At 43.5% G+C, this 27,578-nt stretch overlaps 1 protein-coding gene, 2 non-coding genes and 2 pseudogenes across 3 annotated transcripts in view; 2 read left to right on the top strand and 3 right to left on the bottom strand.

Moving 5' to 3' along the window:
* Positions 1-4,141, top strand: part of LOC109678306 (cyclin-dependent kinase 20) — a 21,896-nt gene extending 17,755 nt beyond the window's left edge. The window contains exons 7-8 of the mRNA XM_074052534.1: positions 3,419-3,456; positions 3,736-4,141. Coding sequence (XP_073908635.1) covers positions 3,419-3,456; positions 3,736-3,763 — 66 coding nt within the window. The 3' untranslated portion in view covers positions 3,764-4,141. The remainder of the gene's footprint in view (positions 1-3,418; positions 3,457-3,735) is intronic.
* LOC109678305 (ribonuclease H2 subunit B pseudogene) lies at positions 780-2,172 on the bottom strand (annotated as a pseudogene).
* LOC109678310 (F-box/WD repeat-containing protein 12-like) lies at positions 4,140-27,465 on the top strand (annotated as a pseudogene).
* On the bottom strand, positions 7,130-7,266 carry LOC141415980 (small nucleolar RNA SNORA42/SNORA80 family). Its single transcript, XR_012440920.1, has one exon. It is a non-coding gene; the product is annotated as a small nucleolar RNA SNORA42/SNORA80 family (small nucleolar RNA).
* Positions 7,297-7,395, bottom strand: LOC141416044 (small nucleolar RNA U13). The gene has a single exon (XR_012440970.1). It is a non-coding gene; the product is annotated as a small nucleolar RNA U13 (small nucleolar RNA).
* Positions 27,466-27,578: the final 113 nt, after the last annotated feature.

The following is a 27,578-nucleotide window of genomic DNA, read 5'->3' on the forward strand; positions in this document are numbered from 1 at the left end:
GGCGACGCTGCGCGTGCAGGCCGGAAGTGCGGCTGGGGTGGGTGGGGCTTAGGTGAGCGGGGGACGGAAGCGGGGCGGTCGGGTCGCCGCCGGCGGCGCGGAGGAGGGCGGCGCGGAGGAGGGCGGCGCGGAGGAGGGCGGCGCGGAGGAGGGCGGCGCGGAGGAGGGCGGCGCGGAGGAGGGCGGCGCGGAGGAGGGCGGCGCGGAGGAGGGCGGCGGCCGGTGCCCGGCGGGCGTGGCCGGGAGGTCCGGCGGCGGGGATGGTGACGCAGCTGGGGCGGCCGGAGCTGCTGCACGTCCTCTCCTTCCTGGAGGCGCGAGGCCTGCTGCGCGCCGCGCAGGTGAGCCAGGTACGGCGCGCTGAGCTGAGGCGGGAGCGGGACGCGCGCTCCCGAGGTTGGCTCGGGGAGCGTTTTCCTTCCCGTTCCCGGCTTGCCCGAAATACCCTTCCAGAAGCTTTCTTCCTCCGGGGCTGTGCCTTACCCGCTCCCGGTGGTGCCCGGCACGCCCCTCTTCTCCCCAGGGCAGCTCCTCCGCCTGTGTGGTCTCCCGTGGCCCTCGCTGGTCCCCTGTCGTGGCACCCGTGCGCGTGCCCTCCGCGCACTGCCACCCCGCGTCCCCTCTCGGGGGCCGGCACAGCTGCAGTTTAGTGGGTCTCAGTTGATGCATTTGTGCCATGTCTGGTTTTCTCTGCTAGACGCATTCCTGCGAGGGAGCCTGTCTGTTTCATCGCTGCCTCTAGCACCCAGCGTATGCCCTGGCATTTAGTGTCCCCTCAATAAACGCTTGCTGAGTAAATGAATTTCTTAAAGGAACTTAAAATATACCGTTTAACTAAAGGGTTCACAAGCATCCTGATTTGAATGCCAACTTTTTTTTTTTTTTGCTTTATTAGACTTTTTAGTTTCAGCCTTCAAATTAAAAACACGTTTGTTTATTTGCACACAAAAAAGGCATTAATACTGTTCATCCCACTCTTGTTAACTTTAGCCAGTCTTCTGGGCTGCATTTTGCTATTTTTCTTTTCAGTCTTCAAATCTTTAAACTTAGTGTAAGCTGTTGCTCATACAAACTCATCTGGTAACTTTAGTTTCTTGGATAGAGGGTTTGACAATGAAGCTGAACATTCTAGAGACTTCAAATATTTCAGTAGGTCATTACTTAATACTTTTGGCATGTAATCAGATATCAGACCATAGCAAACATAATCCTCTTCCTTGTCACTAGAAACCTGGTGATCAGAGAAAAACGCACCTGACTGTAATGCTGCCATAGCTGGATCAACGTTTTTTTCCCTCCAGCCACTTTAATGTCTTCTCTTTGCTATACTTGTGATATTTTTTGTTGTCTATTTCTTTTTTCTCTGTTACATGGTAAAGTAACTTGTCAAGGTTTGGAAGTTTCAGGAACAAGATAAAATTTGGAAATACCTCATACACTATAACTTGATCTAGGGGCCGAAACTTTCCCTCTTTATCAGCCTGTATGAGGTAGTGGAAGAGCGGAAATAGAGGGTCCATAGAGGTGGCAAAGTGGAGAAGACCTCCTGATTGAACTGATTGAGTTGTAAACCAAGAATGGTGTTTTTCCTTGAAAACTGATGTTAAACAGCTGTGCTGTGGGAGACACAAATTTAACAAGTAAATGGCTCCTTCCCCTGAACATGGGTTACAAACAATTTCACAGACATAAGGCCACATTTAGTCTTTGAGGCAGCTGGTATTCTGGAACCAGGAACATGTGCTGCTGGATGTGACTCCCCTCCCCCACTAGTCCCAGCCTACCCTCCATAAATGGCAGGAGGAGGGTCTGATCTGGGTGGTGCAGCCCATGAAGGGTCTGGCAGAGCTGGGGAGGCACCTGTGGGACCAGCCCACACTTGTGTTCTTTGGTTGTTGTTGTTGTTACTGGGTTTGAACTCAAGGGCTTTCATTTCCTAGGCAGGCACTCTACCACTTGAGCCACTCCACCAGCCCCAACACTTGTGTTCTGTTTTTAAATTTGCCAAGTCAAGGTTCTTTCAATTACCAGTGCAAGGCCCCAGCTGGGGAAGGAGTGGCAGAGGCTCTTACCTCTCCTCTGTGTTTCTCTGCCAATGGTAGGTGCTAGGTGTTCATTGTATGCCTTAGGACTCCAAGGCCCTAATTGTAATTTTAAGTATATCTAGTAAAACATTGGGTTATCACCTCCACTTTTACTGATAAGGAAACAGTATTACACAGTGGTTTGTCTAAGGTGACCCACGTTGTCACACACTGGGCAGTTTTCACAGAAGTAGTCTATGGGAAACTTAGGGGCAGAGTTTGAAAAGAGGTGCCTTCCACCCTTTGGTAGCACCAACATTTCATTGTCTTAGTTTACCATAGGTAAAATTAAGTCAGTAATCTCTACCTCGTGATGACATTGTGAAGGCTGGAGTCTAATAGATGGATCCTCAAAGGTGGATGGCATTTGTTTTGTAGGGCATATTACATATTATAATTCCCCATTGGGAAAATAAGATTTCAGTTGGGGTTTGAACTAGAAACTATAGAAAAGGAAATGCGCAGATCTTTGCTTTGTTTAATTTTGCAAAATAAAACCTTTACATTACTACTAGCCAAAAGATGGAAGTCATTTGGGCTCCAGAATCCAGGGTGGCAAGCTAGAGAGGTCAGGAAGCAGGCCTGGACCTGAGATAGGCGTGGTACCCTGACCCCCATTCCACGTGGGGACCATCCTGACTTGCAGAGGGAAGGTACTTTGGAGAAACAAGTTTGTAAGAGCAGGGCCCGCATAGTCTCCTTGCCTGGTAGTCTGTTCCCATTTTTACCACTTTGGCATCTCTGGGACATTTCCTTGGTCAGTGCCTTAATTTACTCCATTGATGCAACCCTCATCTAAAGTCTCCTCTGATCTCCTTTCCAGTCCTTCCTGCTCATAGCAGCCAGAGCCATCTTCCTAACATGGTTTGACCCTTTACTCCCCTGTTCAAAGTTCTCAAGTAGTTTCTCAGTTTTTTTCCATGAAGACTTCAGGAAGCTGGTCTCAGCCAAATGCCAGCTCCTTTTTCCATTTCATCCCCACCAGAACCTCATGTTCTAATTAAGGTAAATTACTCACCCATCTTTTCCACACTTGAATCATGTTTGGACAGCTGTTCTGTTTCTCCCTGCAATGCTTTGGTGGTTCTCTTAGAGAACAGCTACTCACCCTTTGAAACTTGATACATAGTTACTACTCTAGCCTCTGGCTCCCTACCCACCACCTCCTCGAGTCCCTCCTTACTCTCATTGTTTTTATGTCCAAATACATCTCCGATTCCCCAGAGTGCATTTTCTGGAATGCAGAGACAGGGTCTGCTTTAGCTCTTTGTCCCTTCCACAGGTTGGCAAGTGAGGTGCTATTGACTGACTCACTTCTTTCCTTCCTTTTATAGGTGTGGAATGAGGTTTCAAGGACCAAGGAACTGTGGAGGTGAGTGAAGAGCCAAAGCTGATCCTGCACAGGAGAGATGGAGGTGCTGAGTAAGCACTCTGAGCATTGTCTGCATTTCTGGCTCTGTTGAGTGTGTAGAAAGAATTATTCTAGGACCTCACCACCAGAAAACTTCTCTTTGCTTAGGGATATAGAATAGAATGTAGGATCGATATAAAGTATGCTTACCAACTCAGGGCCAGAAATATACAGTAAATGAATACAGGTGGCTGGCAGAAGACAAATCAGAAATATGACTATAGCTTTTTTTTGAGACAGGATCTCACTGTGTTCAGGATGGCCTTAAACTTGCTGTATAGTCCAGGCTGGCTTCAAACTCACAATTCTGCTTTAGCCTCCTAGAGTGCTGAGATTACAGGCATGTAATCACATCTCAGTAATTGCACAAATTACTGTTTTGTTTTGTTTTTTTTTTCTGGTACTGGGGTTTGAACTCAGGCCCTACATCTTGCATCACTCTACCAGCTCTTTTTTTGTGATGGGTTTTTCCGAGATAGGGTCTCTCAAACTATTTGCCTGGGCTGACTTTGAACCAGGATCCTCCTGATCTCTGTCTCCTGAGTAGCTAGGATTACAGGCATGAGCCCCCAGTGCCTGGCTTCAGATTACTTTTAATTCAGCTTTGGTTTAATGACACAGCAATATAAGTATGCATGAAGTATGCATGAAGTATGCATGAAGGTGAAAATTGAAAACATTTTAATTATTAAATGTCTAAACTTTTCTTTCTATTCCATTTCTTCTTTGGAACCTAACTTCTTTTGTGCGAAAATATAACTATCAGAAGCTGGAAAAAGAAAAAAGAACTATCAGATTTCTTACCTCTTGCAGAATACAGTACAGCCTTGACTTTCAACTAGGAGTTTACTTAATTTTAGTCACTCATAATGAAAAACACTGTTCATGCATGATGGTTCTTCAGAACATGGAGGGAATTTTTGTTTCATTTTTAGGATCACTAAACCTTGAGATATTTGGGAATTTATTAAGGCCAATCTTACTTATTTAGTTTTTAGTATTATAAAACACTTTTCTATTTGTTGGGTTTTTTATTGCTAATATTAATTAGAAAAATAGTCTTGGGATTTTTATTTTGTTTTTGGGTTTTTTGAGGCAGGTTTTACTATGTAGCTCAGACTGCCTTAAACTCATGATCCTACTCCTTCCTGAGTTCTGGGATTACAAGGTATGTACACCATACCCAGTTTATAAATCTCTTTTCATGGCATACAATGTATAAAGATGTAATTTTTGACAAGAACAACACAAAGGAGGGAGGAAATAGACTCATGTAGGAGATGTTTTATATACTACTGAAATTAAAGGTTGTAGTAAAACTGGATTGTTGTAAATTAAGATTTAAATTGTAATCTCTAAGGCAACCACTATAAGCATGGTGGAACAAAGGTACGGTAGAAGAGCCAGGGTAGTTCATGCCTGTAATCCTAGCTACTCAGGAGGCAGAGATCAGGAGGATTGTGGTTTGAAGCTAGTCCCAGGCAAATAGTTCGAGAGACCTTATCTCGAAAAAAATTGACTGGTGGAGTGGCTCATGCAGCAAGAATACCTGCCTAGCAAGTATGAGCCCTGAGTTCAAACCCTAGTGCTGCGTTCTCATCTGCAAAATGGGGCTCCCACTTCCTACCTCAGAAGTTTTCCAAAATTAATAAATAAGATTATACAAGACAATGGGCATGGCTAAGACTAAGAACACAGTAAGGATCCAAGCAATTTCATCCTTGCTTTCCTCTCCCAGGGGCCAGCTCACCTCATGCAAATCCCAGGCACGCACAGTACAGTCAGTGGACACGGTGCAAACCACAGCCTTCTCCCTTCCATCAAACCGGTACTCATTGGTTGAGATGTAAGCCAGCTGATCTATCTGTCCTGTAACAGAACACAGACAGAAAGGGCCTGGGATGTGGACACTCTGCTTGGTGAAAAGGGTTGGCAGGAAAACCATTAATTACTCTTTTTCTGTCTCAAGAACATAGTATGTGCTTACTCAGGACACAACAAAGACAAGAGCTAGGCCTTCAGAGTTAGTTACAACTGGGTTCTACTCTCAGGACCGTCACCCACCCACCATGAGACCTCTGGTTTCTGTTTCTGTCTACTGTGAACTAACAGGGTTAGTTAGGGAGAGGAGGCAGGGATGCACAGGTACTGCACTTACCACTCAGTTTTCTGTAAGCCTAAAACTGCTCTTAAAAAGCCAGTTAACTTAAAGATTTAAGAGTCAATTCAAACTAAAGACAAAAAATGTGTATTTTAATACATATATGTAAATATATAATTATGTATTTGGTAGGACTAGGTTTCACTCAGGGCTTTGCACTTGCAGAATAGGTGCTGTATGGCTTGAGTCACACCTCTAGTTCATTTTGCTCTGGTTATTTTGGAGTTGGGGGTCTCCTGAACTATTTACCTGGACTGGCCTCGAACTGTGATCCTTTGGATCTCAGCTTCCCAAGTAGCTAGGATTACACATGTGAGCCACCTGCCCCAGGAAGGCAAACATTCTTGTAAACATTTGGCACATCAGGTTATTTTTTGGTGGTACTTAGGTTTGAACTCAGGGCCTTATGCTTGCTAGGCAAGTGCTCTACCACTTGAGCCGCTGCACCAGCCCTTCCTATAAACATTTGAACAATGAATGTGTCTACAGTAAAACTGATAGCCGCTGCCTCTCCTTCCCAGTCCTTCAAATTAATGGTACAGTATTAAACATTTGATTTGCACCCTGCTTTATTATACAAATTAATTTAATAAGTGCTTGGTCACTTGAGAATATTTAATTTTAAAACTAAGATCATCTTGTATGCACTTGTGTAGGTTGCTTACCACTTTCCTGTATTGATGGACATTCCTTCTTGTGAACTCTTAGTCTCTAGGCAGGCACTCTTACCACTTGAGCCACTCCACCATCCCTCAGTCCTTATCTATATAGCATTGGTGTACCATAATCTGTTCGGGCCTCTCTCTGTTGAACATTTAGGAGTCTTGCCGCTTTTGTTATTATACAGGTGCACACACATACACCTGCTTTAAGCTCTGTAATGCTTATACATGCACACTTAGAGCTTTGGATATGTTTTGTTATATTTACTGACCATTTTGGGAGTGTGGGTGGGGGCTGGCTTCTGTGTCTATTCTTTGTCAGTGTGTACTTTCTAGAGGGAGTGATAACAGCAGACCCCTGTGCCTGGGGAGAGAATTACCTCCATTTCTCAGCAGAAGAAACGGAAGTTCAGGAAGACGAAGCAACTTACTCAGAGTCAGACCACCTAGTGTAGGCTCTGACCCCTACTGTTAGCAGCTGTACTCTGTGGTCAGCGAGAATTACTTGGGGTTTGCTGCTTAACTGGCAAAGACTTCGCAATAAAATTGAATTGAATTTATATGGTCATAATGTTTTCTTTTTTTGAGACAGGATCTTGCATGTAGCCCAGGCTGACTTTGAACTTACAATCCTCCTCCCTCAGCCTCCTGAGCGCTGGGATAGCAGGTGTGCTTCCCTATGCCTGGCTAAATTTTTTTTTTGTTTTATGACTTCTCTGTATTGGTTTAGAAGACCTTAGCCTCCTTTATCCCAATATGAAGCTCTTTTTTCCTATATTTTCTTATATTAAAATTTTATTTTTTGTTGTCAAATTGTGCAACCTTCTTCAGTGCTCACAGCACACAGGTAAGATAGCTGGACAATGGTTAGAGGCTGGAGTTCACTCTGGCACAGGTGTACTATTAGAGGTCCCCAGAGAAGTGTCTGCCATAAGTCCATTACCATGCTCTATTTATTATTACTATTATTATTATTTATGTCAGAAGGATAATGTGCCCACGTCGTAACAAGGTTTGAGGGTGGCACATGTCACACAGAGGTATGAACACTCAGTCATGTTTATGAATCAAATCTATTTTTTATTTTTGGTATTTATAAGAATTCCTTTTCCTGTGTGAATGGAAGCATAGGGATTTGATTAGTATCTTCAAAGCCGGTAGTCATCTGTTCCAGCATAACTATGGAACAAACCTTTACTGACTTAATGTCTTGTTTTATGTTTGTTTTCCATCTCCATTTGGGCCTGTATTTGAACTTTCTGTTTCGTTTATCTGAATGGCTGTTGTGCTTGCACTGGGTCAGTTTGAATACAATAGCTTTGTGAAAGTTTGAGTGTCTAGTAGGGTAGGTCGTCTTCACAATTGTTTTTTCAAATTTTCTTCACATGGCCAGATTTAATGGCGCACACCTCTAATTGCAGCTACTTTGGAGGCTGAGACTAGAGAATCACTTGAAGTTCAAATCTGGCCTGAGCCACATAGTGAGGTCTGTATCCCAAAAAGTAAAAATTTCTGCCATGTGCCGGTGGCTCATGCCTGTAATCCTAGCTACTCAGGAGCCAGAGATCAGGAGGATCACAGTTCAAAGCCAGTCAGGGCAAATAGTTCATGAGACCCTATCTTGAAAAAAAAAAAAAAAACATCACACACAAAAAAAAAGGGCTGGTGGGCTGAAGGTGTAGGCCCTGAGTTCAAACTATAGTAGCATAAAAAATAAAAATTTCTTTACATTCTTCTACATGAATTTTGGAACTTTTTTTTTTGAGCTCCTTTTCCATAATCTGAAATTAAAAAAAAAAAGTACAGAAATAACTGGTGAAATGCCTGTAATTCCAGCTACTTGGGAGGCAGAGATAGGACTGGGGTTCAAGATCAGGCTGGGCAAAAATTAGCAAGACCCCCATCTCAACAGTCAAGGCTGATGTAGCAAATCTGTAATCCCAGCTATGTGGGTGAAAGGTTGGAGGATCGAAGCCCAAGAGTGACTCAGTCATAAAGCCTGAGACCCTGTGTGAAAGATAAAGGAAAAAGGGCTGGGCTATGGCTCAAGTGGTAGAGTGCCTGCCTAGCAAGAGTGAGGCCCAGAGTTCAAAACCCAGTACTGCCTCCCCCCCCCCCCCGCCCCAAATAAATAATGTAGGTTTAAAGCATTGCTGAAAGACATTAAATTCGCTGTGGGCTGCCCATGCCTTTGTCTCCGATGATTGATCTTTATCAGCTTTTACAAAAAAGCTCTCCCATAGAGAGGGCTCTCCTCAGTTTTCTAGTGTTGGGATTACAGATGTGTACCACCACACCTGACTTTTACCTGCTCTTAAATCTCACTTTGCTAGAAAAGGTATCATTCCTTATACATTTTCAGATATGTTGCCTTAAAACTGCCCTCTGTTGCTATGATTTTCTCATCTTTCAGGCTAGTGTGTGGTCTTTTTCACTAGCATGTCAGTCTTTTTATATACCTAGTAGGGTTCAGTTTGCCAATTTATTTAAAACTTTTGATCTATGCCTATGAATATTTTTCCTCATTTTTAACTTATTTACTGAGAAGGAATAATTGTAAGTATTTTATGGGATGCAATATAATTTTTAAAATTTTTTATTTTTAAGAAATAACTTTTGATAAATGAACCTATGGCTTTGCGTGTTTTAGGCATGTGCTCTACCACCTGAGCTGCGCCTCCAGCCCTTTGCTTTAGATTATTTCTCAGATAGGGTCTTGTGGTTTTGCCCAGGGCTGCCCTCAGACTATCATCTTCCCACTTATGCCTCCCATGAAGCTGGGATTACAGGTGTGCAACACTAAGCCCCACTTATTTGTTGAAATAGGTCACTCTTGCTATCTTCTTACCTGGGCAGGCCTCAAACTGCAGTCTTTCCAATCTGCCTCCCAAAGTAGTTGAGATTATGAACCACTGTGCCTGGCCTTAACATTTGACAATGTTTGTACATTATTATTTGACAAATAATATTATTTGTACATTATTATACAATAATTTGATAGGAGTATACAGTGTAATGATGAAATCAGGGTTACTAGACTTTCCATCTCCTGAAACATTTATCCTTTATGTTGGAAACCTTCTGGCTCCTTCTGGTTATTGTGAAATTTAAATTGTATACTGTAGTGACGTTAGTGTGCTATAAAGCACCAGAACTAATTCCTACTAACGACCATATTATTGGTAATCTGTTACATGAAATTTCTCTGTTCTTTCTCCCTACTCTTTCTGTGATTGCTGTTAAGACTCTCTTTCATGAGATGGATTTTTTTTTTTTTTTTTTTGGGACAGGGTGATGGCTATGTAGTCCAGGTTGGCCTCAAACTCGAGATCCTCTTGCCTCTGCCTTCAAAGTGCTGGGGTTACAGGTGTGTATTACCTGCCTAGCTTGAGAAGGACTTCGATAGCTTCCACTGATGATTGAGAGCATACTATCTTGACCTTTTTTTTTAACCTAGCTTGTTTTCACTTACCATTTGTTGCTGCAAATGATAGCACAGCATTCTCTTTTTTGGTGAATAACATTTCTATAGTGTATATATATCACATTTTTATCCACGCATCTATCTATGGACACCTTGGTTGATTCTATATCTTCGGTGATGCCAACAGTGCTGCAGTAATCATGGGAATACCGGACCTCTTTGAAATAATGATTTCATTGTTTTTTGCATATGTATCCAGTAATGGAATTGCTGGTAGTTCTATTTCTAGTTTTTTGTTGTTGTTTTTTTTTTTTAGGAACTTCCACACTATTTTCATAATGGTCATATTAATTCACACTCCTCCCAATAGTGTATGGGAGCTTCTCTTTTTCCATATCGTCATTAGCATTTATTATTTTTCTCAAATTATTCTTTTTTTTTTTTTTAAGTAGTATTGTAAAACTGATGTGAGTATGATCTATAGAGGACAGGACCACCAACCAATACATGCAGATTTTGTGGACAGAAAGTACTTTTGACATTCAGTTTTACTATATAGAAACAATGAATCTTTTTTTTTTTTTTTTTTTGCAAGAGGTGAGTAAAAGCTTCTATTTGATTCTTCTAGAGGGGAAAAGTAGTTGAAAGTAGGTGTTCATTTTGCAGTCATCATCTGGATGATTTCTTCATAGGTGACTTGTCTCATCTCTGTCTCCTGTGATCATTTTCTGCCTCTTCACCTGTTGGTTTTTCTGTTAAGTTGTCACGACATGACGTAGTTTTGCATCCTTGTCAAGACGGGAATGTTTCGCGAAAGGTCTCATCAGTGTCTTTCACTTTTCTAGCCTTCACAGTGAGGAATTCCGGAAGGCCAGTGGTGGCGTTTCCATGAGCATCCGCTTCATTGATCTTACCTGCAATTCGACTGCCCTGGGGTTTTGACCCAGTGACCTCAAGACCGTCCCAGCTTCCTCTGCTGTGACGGTGCCATCACCATCTTTATGGAATAGGGGAGAAGGCTTCCTTGAACTCAGCAATCTGTTCCTCGGTAGCTGGTCAGCCACGGTGCGATGACGGAGGAAGGTCAGGGAGCGAGCGCGGCTGCACCAGCGCAGGGGCTGTGACCAGGGGGTGCGTCTGCCGCTGCAGCCGGCACCGTTGTGGGCCTGCCCGCTGCTTCCCTGCTGCCCCGCTGAAAGCGCACCACGTCCACCCGACTCCCAGCGCCCTTGTCTCGCTAAGTCCTCACAGGTACTTCATTGTGCTTTGATTGCATTTCCCTTATAATTAGTGATATCGAGCAGTTTTCATTTACCTTTGACCATTTGTACATCTTCTTTTGAGAAATCTGTTCAGGTCATTTGCCCATTTTTGCAATCATTATTTGAGTCTTGCCCCCAGCTAAAGTGAGATGGTTTGTTATTTTGCTGTAGGGTTGTTTGAGCTGCTTATATGTTCGGGATATTAATCTCTTGTTGGCTGAATTATTGACAGATATTTTGTCCATTCTGCAAATTGGGTCCTCATCTGTTGTTTCCTTTACTATGCAGAAGCTTCTTAGTTTGATGTACTCACATTTGTGTAGTTTTCTTTTCTTGTTTGTGCTTTTGGGGTGTTACAAAAAATTCTTCACTTATGCCATTGTCTTTAATTCTCCTCCCCTCTTTTCTCCTAATCTTTTCATAGTTCTAGGTCTGTGATCCATTTTCAGTTGATCATTGTGTATAGTAAGAGGTAGGGATTTAGTTTCATTTTTTCTGCATTATATTTAATTTTCCCAAAGCCATTTGTTGATGAGACTTGTTTCTCCAATTTATGTTCTTGCTGCCTTTGTTGGAAATGAGGTATTAATTTCTGGATTTTCCATTGTGTTCTATTGGTGTGTGGCAGTTTTTATGCCAGTACCATGCTGCTTTGGTTACTGAAAGTTTTGTTATTGTGGCTCTGGCTTTGTTCTTTTATTCAGAACTGTCTTAGCTGTTCATGATCTTTGGTGGTTATACATCAATTATATAGTGTGGTTTTTTTCCTTCCGTTTTTGTGAAGAATCTCATCGATACTTCGATGGGGATCACATTGAATTGTAAATCACTTTGGGTAGTATAGACATTTTAATAATATGAATTCTTCCAATCCATGAAAATATCGTTCCATTTTTAGTGATTCCTCTTCAATTCCCTTCATCAGAGTTACAGACAGAAAGATAGACAGACACCCACACACCCCACCAATTTGTTTTCGAGACAGTGTCTCCCTGTGTAGATCAGGCTAGCATTAAACTCACAATTCTCCTGCCTCTGCCTCTTGAGTGCTGAGATTACAGGTATGCACCACCACACTGGGTTTATTGTTTTGTAATTTTTATTGTAGAGATCTTTCACTTCCTTGGTTAAATTTATTTATATATTTTATTTATTTATTTATTTATTTTGGTGGTACTGGGGTTTAAACTCAGGGCTTCATGCTTACTAGGCAGGCACTCTACTACTTGAGCCACTTCACCAGCCCTCCTTAGTTAAATTCCTGAATTGTTTCGGTATTGATTGTGAATGGAACCCCTTTCTTAATTTCTCTATCAACAAGTTCACTTATCAGTGTATAAAAATGCTTCCCTTTTTTGTACATTGATTTTGTATCTTACAACTTCATTGAATTTGCTTATCAATTTTAAGAGATTTTTGGTGGTCTGTAGGTTTTTCTCTATATAAAATAATGTCATCAGCAAATCGTCTGATCTCTTCCTTTCCAGCTTGGATTTCTTTCTTTCTCTTGTTTAATTGCTTTGGCTGAGACTTCTAATACTACAGTTAAAAAAAAAGTGGTGAAAGAAGGCATACAACCTTATATTATTCCAGATCTTAGAGGAAACCCTTTCTGCTTTTCTCTGTTCAGAACGATGTTGGCTACAGGGTTGTCATATATAACCTTTATTGTGTAGAAGTATGTTCCTTCTATGCCTAATTTGTTGAGAATTTTTATAATGGATGTTAAATACTATCTCAGGCTTTTTCTTCATTGATTGAGATGATCATAACGCTTTTGTTCTTCCTTCTGTTGATGTGGTACATTATGTTTATTGATTTGTGCATGTTGAACCATTCTTGCGATAAATCCCACTTGGGATTTATGGTGAATACTCTTTTTGATGTGCTCTTGGATTCAATTTGCTAAGTATTCTGTTGAGAATTTTTGCATCGATCTTCATTAAGTATAGTGGTTCATGGCCTTTTTTTTTTTTTCCCTTCCCTTCCCTTCCCTCACCTCCCCTTTTCTCTTTTCCCTTCCATTTTCTGCCCTTCCCTTCCTTTCCTATCACCTTTTCTGTATCCCATAGTTTTTTTTTTTTTTTTTTTCAGTTAGAGGGTTCATTCAGGTTTTTCCTCACTCTTTGACCTGCCTGCTTAGCTTTTGTTTAGACATTTGCAGGCCATGGATCTGTGACACTGGGAAAATCAGTAACTTCTCTGGGTCTGTTTCATTATCTTGATATCTTGATTATCCTGATCTCTGCCTCCTGTGTAGCTGGGATTACAGGTGTGAGCCACCAGTGCCTGGCCTAGTGGGGTATTTTTGTACTGATAAAGTGATTGTTTTTTCTTTCCATTCGTGTGTATGTTTTACCATTGAGTTTATTTCTATTGCATATCTTCATAGTAGTAATTCTCATCCTTTCACGCCTGGTGTAGGACTTAAGCATTTTTGGTAAGGTCAGTCTAGTGGTGATAAGTTCTCTCAGTTTTTGCTTGTCTGGTATAGTTTGGATCTGGAATGTTCCCCAAAAGCTCATGTGTTAAATGCTTGGTCCCCACCCTGTGGTGCTGTCAGAAGGTGGTAGAACCAATAGGACGTAGGACCTACTGGAAGAAACATAGATCACCAGTCGTGTGCCCTTAAAGGTAATGTTGGGACCTTGGCGCTTTCCTGTCTCTTTGCTTCCTGGCTACCATGAGGTAAGCAGCTTTGCTCTGCCTTATACTCCCCACCATGATATTCTGTCTTGCCACAGGCCCCAAATCAACAGAATCCACTGACCATAGACCGAGATCTCTGATACCATGAGACAAAATAAACCATTCCTCTCTTGAAGTTGGTTTTCTTAGGTATTTTTCTCACAGTGGGAGAAATCTGACTAACACATCTGGGAAAGGCTTTATTTCTGTTTCATTTCTGAGGGATAGCTTTATCCAATATAGTACTGTTAGACTTTGAGTATATTGTCTGATTCTGTCCTGACTGTTAAGATTTCTGCTGATAAATCTACTGTTAGTCTAATGGAGATTCCAGTATATGTGAACTGACTTTTTTTTTTTTTTTGTGGTTTTTAGAATTCTTTCTTTGTCTTTTACTTTTGACAGACTGAGCATGACATGCCTTAGAGAGGCTCTTTTTGATTGAGTCTGCATGGAGTCCTTGAGCTTCCTAGAACTGGATGGATGTCCCTATCTCTTTTAAGATTTGGAAATTTCTTTTTTTTTTTTTTTAGTGGTACTGGGGTTTGAACTCATGGCCTCAGCAGGCACTCTACCACTTGAGCCACTCTGTCAGCCTAGCTTTTTAAATTTAATTAATTAAAACAGTTTTTATTTATATATATAATTATTTATGGAGTATTGAGAATAACTCAGCTGGGGCCCAGGCAGATGTGAGGGACCAGGAAAGGAAACTTGGAGGGGTACAGAGCTTTGCATGTCCATGATCAGGAGAGGGACCTTGAGGACACAGGCGTCTCTGAAGGATAGGAACTCTTTACCTCTGTTAGGCTGAGATTTGACTTGAAGTGGTACGTGGTAGCCTCCCTCCCCAGCTGCCTGTTTGGAACAACCAGGCACTTTGGAGCCCCACCACGACTCTAGGAGGAGCCTCTAGCTGGCTTCTGCCTATCACTCTTGTACAAGGTAGAGGTAAGAGAAGGGAGCCTGTCTTCCATCTTTATGTTCTACAGTGTATGTCTGCTGGGTTGAATTCACAAGATGCATCAGCTTTGGCAAGCTGACTTCTTTGGCATCCACACTGGCAGGGCCCTGGGTAAAAAATCTTTTTTATTAATTGAATTCTTTAGCTCGATGATTTCTACCTATTGGATTTCTTGTTCACACAGTGAACTATTTTCCTCATCTCACTGAATTGTCTATTCTCTTGCGTCTCTGAGTTTGTTTAGGATCATTATTCCTTTTCAGGCATTTCATAGGTTTCTTTTACATTGGGGTCTGTTTCTGGAGATTTACTATGGTCTTTTGTAGGTGTCATGCTTCCTTAATTTTTCTTGCTTCTTGTGTCCCTATGTTGATATCTGCACATCTGGTGTAATAGTTGCCTCTTCTAATTTTATGGAGTAGCTGTCATAGAGAAGGACCTTTTCATTTAAATGGGATATAGGGTGTGAGGTAGGTACTTTTGCTTTTGCTCTGATTTTGCCCAGAAGTATAGTCTCCATGCAATTTCTCTCTCTCTTTTTTTTTTTTGCAGTACTAGGGTTTGAACTCAGGGCCTACACCTTGAGCCACTCCACCAGCCCTTTTTTGTGATGGGTGTTTTTTGAGATAAGATCTCATGAACTATTTGCCCAGGGCTGACTTCCAACTGTGATCCTCCTGATTTCTGCCTCCTGAGTAGCTAGGATTACAGATGTGAGCCGCTGGTGCCGGGCTCATAACTCAGTGTCAGTTATGAGGAACTTGTCCTGAGGCCTCACAGAGGTAAGCAGTGGTGATGCTGTGGTTACTTAGGGCAGCAAAAATTCTGGGGTCACCTACTGCTCCCTACAGGAAGATGAACTCTTTTAACAGTGGCTCCATTCCAAAGAAAGCACCATGCTGGCACCATGGCTGTAACAAGCTGGGCTCTGGGGGTAGAGAGAGGTCTGATTGTGAGTTTCCTTCTAGAGCAAAGAAGTCACGTACACCCAAGACAGCTTCCCAAACTGGGTTCAAAGCCTGTGATGTTTTCTCTTAGCTAGGACTGCCAAGATGCGCCTTTCCTGCTTACTTCCTCATGGCAATGTGGAGACCCCAGCCAGGGAACTCGGTCCCAGTTGCAGTGCACTTTGTTTCTCTCTCTCTGCTGCCATTCTGCATCTCTATCAAAATTTAAAAAAAATATTAGTGTATTTGTAAAACTTTTATGGTTATTTTGAAGACAATAAATGCACAGCGATACTTTGTAGTCACTTTACATAAAGGTGATAGAAATGAAGATGCTACTTACAGTAGCATTTCTACGTACTTTGCAGCTATACATAGTTTAAAGGGAGGGTTGGGGGTTTGGTAATAGAGTGTTTGATTAGCAAGTGTGAGGCCCTGTGTTTGAAACTCAGTACTGGCTAAATAAATAAATATCCCCAAACCACCACCATCAACAAAAGCACCTAAAAGCATTGGTTTTGAAACCCAATCATGCCTTGCCTGTTTCCTCAGAGGAAAGGATGTTGTTACCAAAGGGATCATTAGGCATCTGATTAATAGGCATCTGTTGGGTGATGAGGCTGGTGATGTAGTGCTTTCCTGCATGTTTTTACCCTTTGTGTATGGAAATAAGTACATTTTGTTTAGGTCAACATTTGTTTACATTTCTATAATTATTAATGTAAATGGTCTTCATAGCTGAGGCATGAGATGAACTATCTTTACCATTCCTTTCTCTTCCTACCGTAACTTTTTGCTGCCCTTTGAAGTTAATAATGTTTTTTTTTTTTTTAAAGCGCTGAATTTTTTGTGCTTATAATACTCAACATCACATTTTGACAAGTTGTCTACATTGGTGTTTGGTGGTTTCCCACACTATATGTTAGTCTCTGACCCCTGGGAAATGCTAAGGGTTGAGTTTGTCTCTGTGTAGAGTCACAGTTTCCAGCGTTAGCAAAAGTTTCTATCTGCCCTCAGCTCCACAGTCCTTGGGAGTCATGGCATGGGTTCCCTCCTCACGCGAGGCACCAGGAGTTGGAGACCACAGGTAGGGAATTGACTAGTGTGCTCCAGCAGAGTGTCTGGCTGCTGTTTTGCTATTTGGAAATTGAAAAGGGACTTGCACTTCAATACCACTAACCACTAATAAAAGCTCATATTTTTCTGAGCATCACTTGCCATTAGTCCAGTCCCTGGTGCTGAGGTCTGTACCAGATGGCTGATATGGGGTGGGGGCTGTGTCTTAGTGGGAGAGAACTTACCTGATTTGCACAAGACCTTGGGTTCCATCCCCAGCGCTGCAAAGAACAATTCTTGTCAGATGACTGGTATGATACATACCAGATATGATATCAGGCTAAATACATATTCTTGTTAGGATCAGATCAAATGGGATAGGATTATTAGCTGTTTAACAGAAATCAAATGACAGAGGAAAAAACTAATAGTGGAATATCAAGGTGATATGATTGGAAAACCGATCTGATAAAGAAAAGAGATCACCATGACTCAAAGGTGGGAAGAAACCTCATCATGAGGTCTAGAATTCTGGGACAGCAGTCAGAAATGTACCCTGATGCCCTGTCTCAATGATGATAGGCCCAGTGGTTTCAGTTTTCAAAATCCCAGGACAGACCTTGGAATGGACTCAGCTTGGGCAGTTGTCTCCCTCTAGATCAGTGGACTCTATGTACTGAGGCCTTGGCTAGGGCTGGCTGAAGGTGGCACTACTGGGGCATATTGCACAAAATGGGGAAGCATTCAAAGCAGGGCAACCATGTCAGTAACATAAACTATATCAGTTTGTCAGTAAAACTGGGGTACCATAACTCTTAATGAGATAACACAGAGTTCTTTGCCAACTGAGAGCAATGTGGAACAGTGCACAGCTCAGGCTCCTGTGCATAGTGCTGGTGTTGCATCTGACCTCCCTGTCCAGTTTACAGCTTCCTTCTTCAGTTGAGCCCTGGGTAACCACCAGAAATGCTTCAGATTCATTGTGCTATTGTGAATGAGTCTCCCTCTATCTGTTGGTGCTCCTGTTAGATGTTGCCCAGTCTTCAGAACTTTCCAGATGACCCAACTAGGTTCTTATCCTTTGTCTATCTGGGATACACCTGTCTTTCTATTCTTCCTACAATACTGTAGGATGGGATCACAGCCTTTTCACCCGTGTGCCTGCCCCTGTGTATACTGTGGAGCCTGGCCCAGAGTAGGCACAGATATATAATGTATGCTGAAATGTGCATAAAATTAATGTGTTTATTATACATGGATCCCATGTCAGTTATGTTCATTTTGTTTTGCCAGGGTACAGAGATCTGGTCCAGCCCTGTGCAGCCTGCTCCTCTGGTGAATTTGGTAACCTATCCTCAGCGGCAGCTGGTTGTCACTGTGGACACCCAGGGATTGATCAAAGTGTGGAATGCAGAGACTGGGTGTGAGTGTGCCTCCTTCTCCTTACTGACCTGCTCTTCTGTGATGGAGACCTGTGACCATCCACAGGGTCTCTTCCTGCTGGTGAGTGATCTGGCTTTCTGCAGAGTTTGGCCACCTCCCTGGGTCTGGACACTTGCACTGTGACTGCCACGATGGGTGGAGTCTTGAACCAGGCCCTCTGCATGGCTTACCACACACTCTGGCTCTTCCTTGCCCACTCCAGGAGTGCAGACTCCTGCTCCTGTCCTGCTCTACATGTAGTAGCATCCTGTTTCTGTAGCCGCTCCCTTTCTTTCACGGTGAGGGTGAGATCGAGCTGTGTGGACTCCTAGTTTTGTGGCCACGTGCCCTTGCTTTCTTGTCTGCAAATCTGTGCCATAGTATGTCTTCTACCTACAATTTCTCTTAATGTTCATTCCTATTTTCAAGACCTTGCTAAGGTTCAACTCAGAAAAACTGAGGGCAATGTTCTTCCCAGTCCTGTAAGAAGGGGAATGGTGAAGGCAGGTAGGCAAAGCATTGTCACTGCTTCTCTTTTTATTTTCCTGTTTTTTTGGGATGGGGTACTGGGGTTTGAACTCAGTGCCTCACCTTTGCTACGTACAAACTTTACCACTTGAACCACTCTTCCAGCCTTTGTTTCTGTGTTTCAAAGGGTTGATGCCTCTGGGTGGCATGGGTGTTTTTCCAGTAACCCAGAAAATCAGGATCTTTGTTACTATGGAAACATTAGGCAACAGCAATAGCTCAGGCATTTTCTAGGATCCTGGTGAAATACCTTTTAGGGAGTTAAGCACATAGCGTAGTGACTGGTCTCACACCAGCCACCACCTGATGGGGCCATATGTCACACAGATTACCAGTCTTTCCACTAAGTGTTCGGTAGAGTGGAGACACACAACCACTGGTCTCAGGGTGAGAGCCATTCCTGACCCTGGTGACAGTTCCACAGAAGACACAGGTAAATCTGGGGCAAGAACATGACCTAAGGTAACTTTAAAGAGGTCACTTCTGTCCCTAAATACCAGTTACTGAAACTTGGCTTGGTGGAACCCAGCAAATGCAGGACATAGTAGCACAGTACAGGCATCTGCTCCCAGCCAGCTTCAGAGCACGTGACAAGCAAAGCAAGAGAAGTGTGAGGCACCACCTTGACACAATGCTTGCTGCCCCACTTTGCTGTGGTTACCCTGGGGTGGGTAGAGATTGGGCTCCACCTTACTGCCGACTCCTCACATGCACCAGCGGTGTGCAGAAGGATGATGCTCCCATAATGAGCCTTTTGTTGAGGGAGCAGGAAAGGTCCCCAGACAAGTTCAAAATTGGCTCAAGAAAGTGTGACTGGGGAGTAAGAAAGGCCAAGTGCAAGCTTCTGATTTAGGGTGTCCTGTTGCAGGTGCTGGTGACGTAGGTGCAGCTACAGATCTCTTCTTGGTTGTTCTTGAGGAAGTGTTTCCATTATCTAAAATGTTTTGCATCTTATTACTGTTTAACTTTGAATGTCTGCCATTCATATGCATTTGGAAAAAATTTGTGTATTTTTATAAAGTAATAATAGGTATTTCTACCTGAGTTGAACAGAATAGGAAGTCCAGAGTGGACACCTTGTGTAAAGTCTGTGGCAAAGGTGGTCTTTAAAAAGTAGGTAAAAGGCAACCTGTTTATAGATTGGAACACTTGCAAAACCCCTATCTCATTCCATTTACAAAAATAAATTAAGAATAATTAAACTGAGTGTAAAAGACAAAGGTATAAAATTGTTGGAAGAATAGATAAATGATTTAAAAAAATAAACAATCTGGGATATGCAAGGCCTTGCCAAGCAAGAGAAAACCTGGAATGAGAAAAAGCTATGCACATTTGACTTACTTAAAGAATTAAAAACATCTGAACAAAAACATCTGAACAATATGGTAGCATTATAAAATTAAAATATGAAAAATTATGGTCTTTATCTTACTTTAAAAAGGCCTTAAATCTTGGCATTGGTGGCTCATGCCTGTAATCTTAGTTACTTAGGAGACTGAGATTGGGAGGATAGCACTTCTAGACCAGCCTGGGCAAAAAAGTCTGTGAGATCCCACCTCAAGAAAAAGCTGGGCATGGCGGCATGTGCCCTGTTATCCAGCAGTGGTGGAAACTTAAAGTAGGAGGATCACAGTCCAGGCTGGCCTGGGCAAAAAGTGAGACCCTGTCTCCAAAATAACCAGAGCAGAAGGTCTGGAGGTGTGGCTCACGTGGTAGAGCACCTTCGAGCAAACTCGAAGCTCTGAGTTCAAACCTCCAGTACCATAAAAAAAAAAAAAAAAAGGAAATATATCAGACCTGATGTAGGGCTAGGGAGGTATGGCTCACTGGCAGAACTCTTGCCTAGTAGGTTCATCTTAGCACTTGGGGTGGGGCTGGAAGCCTAGGTGAAATAAGTAAAGTTATAAGCAGTTAATTCAGAGGAAAAAGTGCAAATGCCCATAATATGTAACAATGTAGAACCTAAATAATTTTCAAGAAAGTGACATTAAGCTGGGAGAGGATGAGGCAGGACGATCACCAGTTGGAGACTAGCCTGGGCTACATAGGAAGACCTTGTCTCAAAAGGCAAAAGAAAAAGATTCTTCACCTACCACTCGAGCAAACATTTTTCAATATCAGTATTCTAAGTTGGATGACAAGACATAGGTATTTTTATACATGGTAAGGAGGAGTATGGTTTGAAGCTTTTTTTAGAAGCTTTTTTTTGTTGTTGTTCAAAGTTTTAAATATGTGTACTCTTTGACCTAGGGATGTCCTGACAAAATCCTAGCCTCTGTGCACAGAGGTGTGGGCAGAAGCATTCATTGTACAGTGATTGCTTGAAGTAACAAAATTGTAAACAGTTTAAATTTCCATTAAACTGTGAGAGGAAGTAAAAGAAAACGTCCACAAAGGTGGCTAGATTTTCAAGGAGTATTTTATTTTATTTATTTATTTAATTTATTTTTTTAATTCATATGTGCATACAATGTTTGGGTCATTTCTCCCCCCTTTCCCCACCCCCTCTCTCTCCCCCCCACCCCCTCAATTATACCCGGCAGACACTATTTTGCCCTTATCTCTAATTTTGTTGAAGAGAGAGTATAAGCAATAATAGGAAGGAACAAGGGGTTTTGCTGGTTGAGATAAGGATAGCCATACAGGGCATTGACTCACATTGATTTCCTGTGCGTGGGTGTTACCTTCTAGGTTAATTCTTTTTGATCTCACCTTTTCTCTAGTTCCTGGTCCCCTTTTCCTATTGGCCTCAGTTGTTTTAAGGTATCTGCTTTAGTTTCTCTGTGTTGAGGGCAAAAAATGCTATCTAATTTTTTAGGTGTCTTACCTATCCTCACCCCTCCCTTGTGTGCTCTCGCTTTTATCATGTGCTCATAGTCCAATCCCCTTGTTGTGTTTGCCCTTGATCTAATGTCCACATATGAGGGAGAACATACGATTTTTGGTCTTTTGGGCCAGGCTAACCTCACTCAGAATGATGTTCTCCAGTTCCCTCCATTTACCAGCGAATGATAACATTTCGTTCTTCTTCATGGCTTCAAGGAGTATTTTAAAATAAGCCATAGAACACAGGTTGCAGAATAGCACCCCAGTGTGATCCTGGGTGCCTTTGCTAATGGGGGGTCACATGCTGAACTTTGACCAGGAAGGGAGTAGAGGATTTGCTCTGAAGACATGTTCGAACATACCCTTTTTGTCTGTGTGTTTGCTTACTTACTTTTGCAGGGCCTTGTGCACGCTAGGTAAGTGCTCTCCCACTGAGCTACATCCCTAGCCCTTGTCTCTGTATTTGAAAAAATATTCTAAGGTACAATTTAAAAGTAACACACCCAGTGGGGGCAGCAGTTAAGCAGTTATCTCCACCCTCCAGGAGAGGACACAGCTATTTCAGAAGGCCATGGTGCGTTACTTGGGCCAGGAGCCTTAGCACCTCTCATGCCATGGTGCTCTGATGCTTCCTTTCTGTTCCAGGCGGCCTGTGCGGAAGGAAACCTCTATGCACTGATGATGCCTCAGCTGCAGGTGGTCTCCAAAGTGACTGTCTTTCCCCACTCCTCTGTGAATCTCGTCACCTGATCAACTGTGGGTGTTTGCATCTGCACAGGACTCAGACCTGGGCCCAAAGGTCAGTGCCTGCAGAGCTCTTTTCCCTACAGAGCCTGGCTCTGAGGGAAGAAGATGGTCTGGAGCCTTGAGTCTGTGTTTGCAAGTTCCTTCTTGCCCAGGACCAAGCCCTGTCGCCTGGTAGTAGAGGGCCCTAGTGGCTCCCTGATAGCCACTTTCTGCTCCTCATAGGAGTCAGCTCCTGGAACCGTCTCCTCCTGTGGCAGCTCAGGGGCTCGCCTACCCCCAGCCTCACTCCTGGTGGCTGCTGTGCTGCCTGTGAGCCTGAAGGGGCCAGGCTTCTGCTGGGGAGGGCAGAGGACACTTGTAAACAGGTTCGGGTCTTAGAATCATCCTGATCAGCAGTTTGGTGCTAGGAGGACAGAGCGAGGGTGAGCAGTGAGGCACAAAGGAGGTGCTGAAGAGGAAAGCAGCTGTGCCTGGAGAATGGTGTGGCAGAGCTTTGCTGCGCCTCCTGCAGCATGGTTGGGAGTGACACCAGATCCTCATTCTCTGACATCCTGTTAGCCACTTGCAGGCATAGAGATGTGCAGTTTTTGCCAGCATTGAAGCGCCTTTTGAGTGCCAGGGATTAAAATGGGAAGTTAGACCACAGTAAAAAGCAGACAGTTGGCAGTAGAGCTGTGGAATGGGAGGGCCAGAGAGAGAACCAGAACTGTCACAGAGCAGGAAGAGACTGAGACCCTAGGGACCTGGTAATCAGGGATGCACGCGGTCAGAGAAGAACAGTGAGTGAGATGCAGAAGCCCCATGGACCTTTTCCTAGGGAGGCCTAGGAGAGAGGAAAGGAATGTAGGAAGACGTGCAGCACCAGCAAAATGACTACTGCTTTTCAAAAGTAGAGAACTGCTGTTCAGGTGCTTCAGTCCTGGGGTTGGCATGCCAGGATATCCCCAGCAGGGCCAGATGTGAGCTGGGATTAACCCTCAAAAGCCCCAGGACCATCCATAGCCTGGAAAGGAGACATGCAAGTGTCTTGGGTTTCCTGTAAGGCACAGTAGGGTGGGTGTGTGTGCATGGGCAGAGCCAGCTGCCTGGCCAGCCCCTGCCAGAGGCACTAAAATCAGGTTGGGCTGGGGGTTTTTCTGAGCTTGCAGGCCCTGAGAGGCCTCTTCCTCACCCGCACTGTGACCATGCAGGGGTATTTCTCCAGGTGTTCTACACTCAGTCCTTGCTGGAGCCGTTGGAAGATGAGCCTCCTATCTGCACCACCCTCCCGGTCAGGCTGAGTTCCACAGCCTGCTGGGCCTCCGATGAGGCAGCCAGGCTGATTGTGATGCACAGAAATGACAATGGCACGCAGCTGGTTGTCACTACCTTTGAGTTAAAGGCTGAGAAGTTCAGAGCTAGAACGAACATTCTGGGTAAGGGCCCCTGTGCTGACCAGTCTGCAGGCTACCACCATTGCAGTACTGGCCTCCAGGGTAGGTTTCTTACATTTCCTTTGGGACAATTTTTCTTCCCTCTCGGGGGAACCTAGTGGCGTAGTGACCAAGCAAAAGGTTTGTTGTGATTTTTATGCACTGGTTGAGTGATGGAGCATTTGCTACATGTTGGACACCTTGTATGGCCCTGGGATTCCGACAGTAAATGCGCCTGTCCCCACGGTGTCCCCTCCTAACTCATCTTCCTGCTTCCATTCATTCCTTTTTCTGACTGTGTCAAAAGGCCCTGTTCTCAGCAGTGATGCAGACAAACATGAGTAAATGCTGGAACACTCTTTTCCTCAAGGAATTCTTAGTCTGATAGCAAAACAGATCCAGAGCCCTCCCCACTGTCTCCCCTATTTCTTAAACCCCACAGTACTCTGACAGGCCTTCCCTATGGTCCTTAGCATTTTTTCCTTTGCCTTATGCTCATTTGTTTTCATGTCATTTGACTATAAATTCTACTTTGAGCTTCCTGGCAGCTAAGGAAAAAAGGGAAATGGGAATGTGTAATATACCCCTCGTCTGATACAAGAAAACACACAAATTCTTCACAAGAAGTAATTTTTTCTCCTGGTATAAAGAAGTGCTATTCAGTATAAAGGACAGTATCTTCAACAATAATTTTTAGCAGATATGTCATAATGCTTATATGGCCATTTCTTACACCAGCCGCCTTAGATGGGAAAGGGAAGAAGGCAGGGAAACCCCCGTCCCATGAATGGCTCTATGCACCAGATACTATTCCAGTCCCTTCACAAGCATAATGCATTGAGTCTTTACAACTCCTTGTGTATCTCACTATATTGTTGCTGATGAATTAGGACTTGGAGTGAGTGCGGAGGTTAGGGGTGAGCTGTATGTTTATACCAGACAAGCAATCTGTGTGCTTTCATTCCTCAAAGTTTCCCCTTACCGGACGCCATGATGCCTCCTCATCTCATGAAGGGCCCCGGCTCTCAGCTGATCCTATTGGCCTCTGGGTCAGAGCTGCTGCTATTTACCATACATGGCCTGCAGCTGGCAGCCTTCCAAGACCACCAGCAGCCCATCACATCCCTGTGGGTGGTGAGTGCAGCACCCTCTTCCCGTGGCATGCTCTCTGCCCTCAGGAGTCCACATCCATGCCTCACTTGACTTCATTTCAAGGACCCAACCTGAGTCATCACCTCTTCCTTGGACCTTTCCTTGCGCATCTATGTGTGGAATAAGGAGAATAAACTCCCGGTCCTCAAGAGCTGCTATCACTTGCTTGGGGGATCCCACAGATGGGCCAGGTAATTGGCTGTTTTCCTTCACTTTGCCTGTAAAATGGCAAAGCAGTGTTTTTGTTTGCTTGTTATATTTTGAAACAAGGTCTTACTGTATTGCTCAGGTTGGTCTTGAACTCCTGTGCTCAAGAGATCTTCCTGCCTTGTTCTTCTGAGTAGGAGTAGCTGGGACTACAGGTGCATGCACTGAATCTGCCTCAAAGCAGTTTCTTGTAGGACATCTTGGAAAAGGACATGTAGGACTTAGAATCATAATCCCAGCCTTTCCCTTACTAACTGGGTCTTGAGGCAGCCACTACTCACAATCTGTCTCCTGTCCTGTTCAAAACCAGATTTCTAGCTGTAGCTGTGCAGTGTATGCGTTACTCCCTCTAACGTACAAAGCCATCACACACACTTGGCATCACCCATGCTGACAGGTGAAACAGAAGCTGAGAGATGTGGGGATTTTGTCTAAAGTCCCACAGATTATTGAAGCACTATTCACCATAGCCCAGTTATGGGAACAGCCAAGATGCCCCACTACTGACGAATGGATCAAGAAAATGTGGTATCTATACACAATGGAATTTTATGCAGCCATGAAGAAGAACGAAATGTTATCATTCGCTGGTAAATGGATGGAATTGGAGAACATCATTCTGAGTGAGGTTAGCCTGGCCCCAGAGACCAAAAATCGTATGTTCTCTCTCATATGTGGACATTAGATCAAGGGCAAACACAACAAGGTGATTGACTTTGATCACAAGATAAAAGCGAGAGCACACAAGGGAGGGGTGAGGATAGGTGAGACACCTAAAAAACTAGCTAGCATTTGTTGCCCTTAATGCAGAGAAACTAAAGCAGATACCTTAAAAGCAACTGAGGCCAATAGGAGAAGGGGACCAGGAACTAGAGAAAAGGTTAGTTTGAGAAGAATTAACTTAGAAGGTAACACACATGCATAGGAAATCAATGCGAGTCAACTCCCTGTTCAACTCCCTGTATAGCTATCCTCATCTAAACTAGCAAAACCCCTTGTTCCTTCCTATTATTGCTTATACTCTCTCTACAACAAAATTAGAGATAAGGGCAAAATAGTTTTCTGCTGGATATCGAGGGAGTGGGGTGGAGAGGGAGAAGGTGGGGGGGGTTAAGGGGGTGTGGGGGACGGGGGAGAAATGACCCAAACAGTGTATGCACATATGAATTAAAAAAAAAAGTCCCACACAGAATGCATGACTGAGCCTAGGTTGGACCTTGACTCTGATCTCGTGGAAAACGACTGTACCCATGAGCTCCTAAAATTACATCTCCTTCAGTCAGGAGAGCAACAAGAGGGGAGAGGGGAAATAAAGAAAAATGGAGGGGGTGAATTCAAGTATGATGTATTTGACATATTGTAAGAACTTTTGTAAATGCCACAGTGCACCCCTACCCAGCACAACAATAAATAAATAAGTAAATAACCAGAATAAAGCAAGTTAATTCATGTGAAACAGAGAGCAACAAGACCAAGACCAGCCAGAAGTTTCTTAGAACAGTTAGAATCACTGTGGTTAAGGTAGCTGCTATTAGGAGAGCCCTGAAATGATATTTCCACTTACGAATGTGATAATGTTTTCCAATTATGACAAACACATTTAGATCCTAAAATTAAAGCCCGGAGTAAACAAGAGAGATTGGTTGGGGTGGGAGAAGATACAGAGGCTGAGCTCCATCTTCCTGTAAAAGCCTCTACTATTTAAATGTTTGTGCGTTTTCTTTGCAGTGGATTTATCCATGTGAAAAGTGACAGTATGAGCACTGCGGGCGTGGAAGCCACAAGCATCCTGAGGTCGCACTGCTTCAAAGCTCAGCACAGCTAAGAGGATCGCACCAGCTGAAGATGGTCTCACTTTGGTAAAGCGCTTGCATGCATACAAAGCCTAAATTATGTTACCAGCATTGGAAAAGGAATTGGTAACTCTCAGATGCCTGCTGTGCACCAACTGCACTGTGCTCTGTGACTTGACTTTTAAATCCTCATCAGAAGTCAGTGAAGTAAGAACTAGTGTTTGTTTTTCTGATAAGAAAATGAAATACAAGAGGAGAGTAATTAGCCATTACTGCCCCCATTTTCCAGCCATTAAGCAGTCGGCCTAAGATTTTTCAGATTGTAAGTGGAAGACAAGAGTTGAACGTACCTGATCAAGGGCAAACACAACAACTGGATTGGACTTTGAGCACCTGATAAAAGCGAGAGCACACAAGGGAGGGGTGAGGATAGGTAAGACACCTAAAAAACTAGCTAGCATTTGTTGCCCTTAATGCAGAGAAACTAAAGCAGATACCTTAAAGCAACTGAGGCCAATAGGAAAAGGGGACCAGGAACTAGAGAAAAGGTGAGATCAAAAAGAATTAACCTAGAAGGTAACACCCACGCACAGGAAATCAATGTGAGTCAATGCCCTGTATAGCTATCCTTATCTCAACCAGCAAAACCCCTTGTTCCTTCCTATTATTGCTGATACTCTCTCTACAACAAAATTAGAAATAAGGGCAAAATAGTTTCTGATGGGCATTGAGGGGGTGGGGGGGAGCGGGAGAGGGTGGAGTGGGTGGTAAGGGAGGGGGTGGGGGCAGGGGGGAGAAATGAACCAAGCCTTGTATGCACATATGAATAATA

This window comes from Castor canadensis, chromosome 13, assembly GCF_047511655.1.
Source record: "Castor canadensis chromosome 13, mCasCan1.hap1v2, whole genome shotgun sequence".
Classification (NCBI taxonomy): domain Eukaryota; kingdom Metazoa; phylum Chordata; class Mammalia; order Rodentia; family Castoridae; genus Castor; species Castor canadensis.